Below are 8,787 nucleotides of genomic sequence, written 5' to 3' on the forward strand. Positions count from 1 at the left end.
TCAGCAGACAGTGTGGCATTAATGTTCACTTTTGTTTGACCTCCACTGGCCTGTTAATCTGTTAATTATATTCCATTAGTGAGAACCTGGGGATTAAAAAGGGTTTTGCCCTCTCATAATAAGATTTATTTAGATCTGATTTTCATTATTTTATTTTATTTTAATTTCTACATCCTCATCCTCAATGCTCCGTAATTGATTCATTTGAAACAATCTAATGTGGATAACAATCTAAAATGGATAATTGTTATGTATCTGTTTTATTGATATAGACAGACTTTCTGATAAAATAATACTGTACTGCAGCCTATTTCAGAATAATAATTGACCAGTTACAAACAGTAACACTGCAGTGCCACAGGGTGTCAGTCAGACCAAACACTGGTGTGGAACTCAACAGTTTCTCATCATGGTGGCTCTGTGATCACACAAGCTGGATATCAAGATGATTTCCTTGATTCCTCATGTCCTCTCTCCTCGTCTCCTTCTCAAAATGCAATGTCTAAGGGGAGAATGTCTAAGGGGAGGAATGTCAGACCTTCTCAAATGAACATTGAGAGTCTGTTGAGGATAGAGGATGTGAAGAATCAAGGAAATACTTTTGAAATTTGGCCACAGATTGATAGAATCTCCCAAGGCAAGTTTCCACAAATCACAGTAACACACCAAGTCTAATCCATCAGTTGTTTTGTGTCCATTCACTGTGAAATAAATGGTATGGTTCTTGAATGTGGCTGCCAGTTATTGGATTCTCTTAGGTCTTAGCTTGGCCTTTTTTAAATGTCCAGTACGTCCACATTGAACCAAATGACGTGTGAATGGATACCATCGTTCATTATTTTTCAATGAAGAAATCCTGATGATGTAATGATCGTCAGTTTCGTTGAAGGGTAGTTGAAAGGGTCAGGAGATTAATCAGTTATCAATATGGCCCCAGTAGAGGGACAGAAAGAGCATCACATGACTGATGGCCTATTCATTTATTGTCCTAGCTGATTTATTCCCGCAATTAAATTCCATCGTTGTTGTTTTTCTGCCTCCCTTGATGGACCTTTGATCTTGTCTGTGGTTGGCCAGTTCAGGACTGCACAGTCACTTTCATTATCTGATTCTAAATTCTTATTTATTTATTTGATACAGTACTTGATTGGACCAGTGTAGTTACCACGGTAATTACAGTGTTACTACACAGATTTAGAGCAACATACATTTTTATTTGATAAAGAAATGATATATTAAGATGACATTCTTTGCTGAATTACTTCAGAAGAAGAGTCTTGCTTCCATTAGCCTCAGATGCATAGTACTGTGCAACTCCAAGCCCTCTCCAGGCTGTTAAGTCTAGCATCTGATCCAGGGTGAATCCACAGGTCACCTGCTCCATTTTTCATGGCCGTTAAGCAGGACAAATGTGGGACTCACGTTTCGTCTCACATGGTCTGGGCAATGACCTCGAGGAGCAGAACACCACAGTAGATGTGTCTCCACTATCAGTCATCCATCTTTATTCCCCTTGGATCATTACTTGCTGCTCATGTCTCCGGAACCTGTCATTTCCACAACACGTTTTTGTTTGAATTGCGATTGCATGTTTCCCTGTTAAGTCTCACAAAAATTTAATCACCAGTTTGGGAGTCATCATAAAGCCTTATTACTGATGGAGGACTGGTCAACACAAACTACTCTTAAACCACTGTGAATTATTAAAGAAGACCAAAATGTCAGTTGAATTATTCAGGAGCATGCAGTAACAAAGTCTGTCTGTGAGCATTCTAGGTCAGGATCGGGGGAGTCCCCCCGACTCCCCCGCAGATTACGTCACAGTTGAACAAATGTAAACTCAGCACACCTTTTAAACAGCATTGTATGGAAAACCCAAGGTTTGATTTTGAATGGGCATGCACACATTCACAAATATACTCTTTCCCAATTTGATGTTTTTTTTTTTACATTTTAGATAATCAAAGATCTTTATCCATTGTCTGTATCAAACGTATTACCCTCACCTATGGAATGTAAAAAAAAATAGGATTTGATATGTAAAAATATAGGATTTGTTTAGTGTTTTAACACTAATACCCCACACAAAACCCTAAACTAAACGAACTAACTGGCTATCCCAGTTTCCCCATTGGGGGATGAATAAAGTGATTCTAATTTGATCTAATCTAACCTTGGGGCATGTATTAGTCAACTCAAGTCGAAGGTGTCAATAGTATTTACCAGGAAAGTTTATCTAGTTTCTTACAGCTCTTATCTGGTTCAGCACTTGTAACTCAGGTGGGTTGGGTTTCTATCAGCAGGAAGGCAAAACAAGGTATATCAGGAAAAATCTTTAGGAGGCCTTTCAGGAAGTCTGACTAACGTCTGATAACATAATTATAACAGTATGAGAGACAGGGATTTTGTGTGTGTTACACACATGGCCTGCCCTCCCTAACCTGAGGGAGACTTCCTGAACAGGCCTTCTTGTGCGTGTCACACTGTGTTGCTGTTCCATAGTGTCTGCCAACTCTACCAAGAGGCAGGGTGTGTCCACCTGTCCTTCATATCAGCTAATGCAGCAGAAGCAGATGGAATGTCACACACACACACACGCATACACACACACACACACACACACACACACACACACACACACACACACACACACACACACACACACTATGCTGAAGGGACTGAATGCTAAACTTTAGGTCAAACTGCATCTTTTACTTGAGGACATCTGAAAGGACAGTCTGAAAGGAAAGACACATTCTAAATTCTTAACAACAGGACTAGGGATGTTATTGCTATTAGCAATTAGAAACTTAGTATTGGGATTGTACAGTATCCCTCCCTGGTATGTGGCCTGCACAGTTTTACTGTGGACACTGAACAGTCAATTTCAGAACCAAAATGTAGAAATGGTTATGTTGATTAAACGAATCCCAAAAACATATCCAGTGATACAATGTGTTGATTTGTTATAATGTGCCATTTTATAAATCAGTGTTTCTCATTTCATCATATTAAACTGGCAGTCAATAAAGTAATAACCGTAATGCAAAACTCAGGTTACAATGTTTCTGGTCAGCAAAGTCTGAAACATGCAATCAATACCAAGGTAATGGGTGTCGGTTAGCATGATGAATTTTAATCAAAGGTTAAATCCATAAAAAATGTCCCTGTCACTCAGAATTACAGAAGCAGAGCTCTGCTTCACATGCATAGCGGTCAAAGAGCAACCTGTAGTCAAAGTCAAGGGAAAGGTTTGATCAAGCCTGATACCACTGCCTCTTTCCAATGTTTTACATTCAGAGGCTATAACTGAAAGAGGAGACTTTGTATGGATTAATGCAGACAGTAGTGTTGTACTCTGTTCAACTCCAGTGACTGTGTCCTCCAGAGGACACTTCGGTACACAAGCTGCCAGCAAAGCAGCTCTAAAATTGGCTTATTGCGTCTGCTGACAAAACAGTAACCCGATCTTCCAATATGAGATTCACTGTCTGTGCTTTGACATGGGACTCATCCACTGTCTCCTACCTCAAGCAACAGAACACAGTTTGTCACCTGGAACTCAGAGGAAGGATGGAATTTGGCACATTCTAACTGTGATAATTATAGATTCCATTAGGGGTTGCATTCCATTATAGTATGCTGTGTCATAGCAGTTGGCCATTTTGTTAGTGTTTTGAATGGATTTTCTCCTTGAGTGGTTGGTATCAAGACAGGATGGATTTGATCCCTTCACGGAACACCGGATGAATAATTTATGCTGGACTCACTTTGTGTTTTGACCTTGTGTTTGCTACCTGTCTGTTTAATGGCAAAATAGTATCAGGATGGTGTGTCTGAGATATCACTACACAATCAGAGATTAGTGTGGCACAAGGGGCAGCAGACCGTTTGGCTGTGCTTTAACTAAGTCAGTTACGAGAGTGAAAGACATGTGAACAGACTGTGAATAGACTCTACTGACTCTTTTTCACATGATTGACCGAACTCAAGCAGTAAGTCAGATGAAGTAAGCTAGCAGCGAGAAAGACAGTTGAATCCAAATTCACAAACAAAAACCCAGACCAGAGGCAAATGTGTGCATATAACCCGTAAGGTGTGGTGTACAATAGCACAAAAAGGCTATTAATAGATACAGTATCTATTCTGTGTGTGTGCTGTGCAACAGTCATATAACTGAAACACCAAGCTCTTAGTTTAGGCAGCCAAGATAGATAATCTTATAAAAGATTCATTTGTTTTGAATATTTAATTCAGTGCTTTTACTTTTAAAGCTGTCTCAGTGAAATACATTGTCAAGTTCACATCAGTATATTCTACGTTGAACATGGTTTAAAGAATAGTTCAGGTTTTTTTTATGTTAGACCTCATTTTCCATTTACTTGGAGTGTTATAGGCACATTCAGACCCCTTTTTTCCTTTTCCATATTTCCATTCTTGAGCTTTCTTTGGCTGGCTCTGGGGCTAGCATTTAGCTATACCAGGGTACATGAATGGGATCATCTGTACCAAATGTGTGGACTATTTATATCCATATCTTGTAGCAGTGACTCCAAATGCAGCCATTTTCTAGTTTATATCTCTGATCTTTTCACATTAATGCACAAGGCCCTCCCTCCATCTCTATCTGCGCAATCCCTAACCTTCAACCAATCGTCATCCCACTCACTTCTCCATTTTAAACAGGCTTGTTTCAGGGCACATACTGTATACAGTAGTGTTCAGTATGAATCCCATTGCCTCCTGTGACTGTGTGACATGACACATTCTCAGGGAGCGACCGCCACCAGGGAGGCCCTGATATTGAAGTGGCTCAGTGAGAGGGAGAGAAATGCCATCACCACATGGGTGCACTGAGGCTGCAGTGAGAGGGTGGTAATGACAGCTAACGTAGGGTGTTAACGAGAAAACAGGTCTGACCGACACCACGTGCTGCTGACTAGTCCCCCTCTGTCATCATCAATCATGGCTGCACAGTTACTGTTGTTGAAAGGGGCAACCTGGGATTGGTACATCCATTTATGGACTCCCAGATTGCCCCTTTAAACTATCTTTTGTATTATTTTTATTGGGTTTAACAACAATTCCCCACCACCCCTTCCTCTTCCACCCCCTCCCTCTTCCCTTCCCACATCCCACCCACCACCTTTCCCCATTACTGGGAGTGGAAAGTTTGCTGCATCTGCAAAGGAAAACAAACAAAAAAACCCAAAGAAAATTAGACAAAAAGTAGTGGAGAAAGAAATCTATGGAAAAAAAATCTGCAACAACAACAACAACAACAACAACAACAACAACAACAACATTACAGAACAGAACAGAAATAAGATGAATACATATCCACGACAACAATTCATACATTTAGGATACATTTTACTCATATCTTTCCATCAGCATTTATAGTGCTGTACCATATATTTCATACTATACCACAACTTACATAGCTGGTGTCAATGATTAGGAAACAAAATGAAACAAAACTCAAACATAAGGAGTATAGATGTTTAATTAATTAAAGGCACTCAATATATGATAAATAAAACATAGCACATATGTAATTATTAGATATGCTGTATATTGTACAACTTTATTACATTCATGTTTATATAAATACTTTTGTAAAGTGCTGAATGCTCAGTATCTAACTGATGTCACCATCCAACTTATTGCCAACTCATTTCACGATTGCAATTATTGCTGTTTCCACATAAAGATAATATACATTGTATATATATATATACTGTATGTATTGTCCAGCCATGCATTGTCAGTGCAAACTTATTTATACTAATTTGAACAGACTAGAAGATACAATACATTCTGGAGTACTTGTGAATAATCATATCTCATTAATGAACAGTCCATTGAGAGGCTGAATGAGTTACAGGTATGTAGCCAATGCCATCTCTAACACATTTGTCCTATAACTCACACTATCTAAATTATTTTCAAGATTGAAATTACGCATGCATATAAGGTGCCATGTTTTGGTACCATGCATTTATAAATATGTTTTTTATTTTATTTATTAAATGGTACTCTTTGTTTACCTTAATGTTTAATTTGTTTATTTTTGTATATAATTCATGGCAACATAAAATCAAAAATCCAATTAAGATGTTTCTTATCCATATTAAATACATGGTAAGGACTTAATGTAACTACTATATGGATAACACATCGGAGAAAGTCACTAGAACTATCGCACATAAGTTTATTGATACATGATATATCCATGTCTCAGCATGCTGTTCCATGGAAAGCTACTGACAGTAGCAAAATGTTGGAATAGTGTTTCAATTAACTAGAGTGCAAAGGTGTGTGTGACTTTTCTTTTTGGAGTTTTCTATCTCTACAATATGATATTTTGGATGAGATTAGAATAAGCCAGTAACTGTTGGGGGGGTTCTTTCCTTGATTTGGCATAGCTGTCTTAGGTCCATAGCATGGTAATACATATTGAAAGAGCCAAGGGGATAGTAAGTGTGTTAGAATCATGCAGGGTGTAAAAGAATGACACAGTGTCTAATGGTATGGCTTTTGTTTTTCATATCAATTGCACATGATTGCATAGAAGTTCAACATGATTTAGTTCTTTTTTCCATGATAAATAGATTGAATTATACTTACAAATGGAAAATGAAAGAATATTTGAAATGTCTGATTATCTGAGTAAAAATAGAAATACAATGATTTTCATTAGTCTTTATGACTTTACTGTTTGTCAGCTTGAAGTCATTGTGTTCCATTAGATTGTACTAGACTGAGGCATGCAATTGAGCAGTTTTGAGAGTTGTTTCGTGTTTTATGCATGCAAGATTAAAGTGGAAAGCAATTTAGCTTACTTGCTAATGTGGCTATAGCTTCTAGAAACGGTTGATATGGTTTAATTCTGTATGATGTGGTTAAACTACTGAGGCATCCACTACTGATAATGTAGATTTGCTGACACGCAATGTGCACTGGTATTCTCCTATCTCTGTCATCAGAAGTGCTTTTTTGTCCTTGCTGATCAACCCAAGATCTATCTCGATACTGCTGAGTATAGCAAAGTATAACATGAAAATGTAGTGCAATATAGTATGACTTCGCAATACGCTCTGTAGTTTGGGAAATGTAACTTTGGGTGCATTTTAAACCCACTCTATGAACTGAAAATATGAAGTATTTGACAACTTCAGTGAATACTGTGAAATTGAATGAGTTTGAGCAACTTGCCCTGTCTTTCATTTCCATATCTTGTTATATTTCTTCAACGTCAATATTTCCAGTCAGCAGATAATTGCCTGCCATCACTTGCCATTCTAAGTATAGCTGGATTGGATGTGTATGCTTAAAATACTTCTATTCCATACTAAATCCCAGTCCAGAGCCTTTGGTGTAAATGAAATACAAATGACTGTGGGCTAATGTAATCGCTGTGTTGTTCTAATTGCACTTTGACACATCTGTATGCACAACAATCAGACTGGTTATCAGACATGAGCTCCTTGTTTGAGTAGTTTGCAATACATACATAATGTACTACGTATTGGCACAAATACTGCCATGATAAGAGTACAAAATAGGAAAACCTAGAGACAAGTTGATATCAGTTCATTTCAGTTTTGGATATGTTTGATTTCATGCCCTGCTGATTATTATAAAAGCCTAAATGATCATTACATGCTGTTTTTGTCATTCTGCCAGCCACCATTAGTTTTGTCTAGAGAGGGTGTGCTACCATACTTGTTAGCCTCCGATATTTTCTGAGCAACCTGCGCTGCCTCGTCAATCACTTGTTTCTCCTCCTGCTCCGTCTCCCGGTGGTAGAAATAGTTAAAATTGGAGACGATAACAGGGACGGGCAAGGCAATGGTCAAGACGCCAGCGATGGCACAGAGGGTACCAACCATTTTCCCTCCGATAGTGGTGGGACACATGTCCCCGTAGCCGACAGTGGTCATTGTCACCACAGCCCACCAGAACCCTTCAGGGATGCTGACAAACTGCGTCTCAGGCTCATCCACCTCTGCAAAGTAGATGGCACTGGAGAAAAGTATCACCCCTATGAAGAGGAAGAAGATGAGCAGGCCAAGCTCCCTCATACTGGCTTTCAGGGTCTGGCCCAGGATCTGAAGCCCCTTGGAGTGTCGGGAGAGTTTGAAGATTCGGAAGACTCGTACTAGACGGATGATTCGTAATATGGCCAGTGACATATTCTGGCCTGAGTTGATATCTTCGTCAGGCGTGGAAGCCAGCTCCGTCCCAATGGTGACAAAATAGGGAATTATGGAGACAATGTCAATGATATTCATAATGTTATTGAAGAAGTCACTCTTGCTGGGGCAGACTACAAAGCGTACACCGAGCTCAAAACAGAACCAAATAATGCAAATAGTTTCCACAATGAAAAAAGGGTCTGTGAAATAGGCAACCAAGTCCTTTTGAGCGGGAGGGAGGGGGCCATCCTGAGTTGAGTTGAGCATTTGGGAAAGTGTTGGTAAGTAGGCCATATCATCACGAAACTCAGGCAGAGTTTCCAGGCAGAAAATAAAGATGGAGATGACTATGACAAATACGGACACCAAGGCCACTGACCTGGCTGCACTGGAGCTCTCTGGATATTCAAACAGGAGCCAGAACTGTCGATGGAGCTCATTGGTGGGCAAGAGCACTTCAGGTTCATTAATGAAGCCCTCATCCTCGCGGAACTGTTCCATAGCTTCACTTCCTAACTCATAGAAAACCATCTCTTTTGCAAAAACATCTAAGGGGACATTGGCCGGTCTTCGGATCTTACCTCCT

General features: G+C 39.3%; 1 protein-coding gene across 1 annotated transcript in view; it reads right to left on the minus strand.

The window, feature by feature from the left end:
* Positions 1-7,661: 7,661 nt before the first annotated feature.
* Positions 7,662-8,787, minus strand: part of LOC310803879 (potassium voltage-gated channel subfamily A member 10) — a gene marked incomplete at both ends in the record, with an annotated part of 1,698 nt that continues 572 nt past the window's right edge. Inside the window, one exon of the mRNA XM_083668830.1 lies at positions 7,662-8,787. This exon is cut by the window's right edge and continues 572 nt beyond it. Coding sequence (XP_083524956.1) covers positions 7,662-8,787 — 1,126 coding nt within the window.

The sequence above is a fragment of the Argentina silus genome (assembly GCF_951799395.1).
Source record: "Argentina silus genome assembly, chromosome: 4".
NCBI lineage: Eukaryota > Metazoa > Chordata > Actinopteri > Argentiniformes > Argentinidae > Argentina > Argentina silus.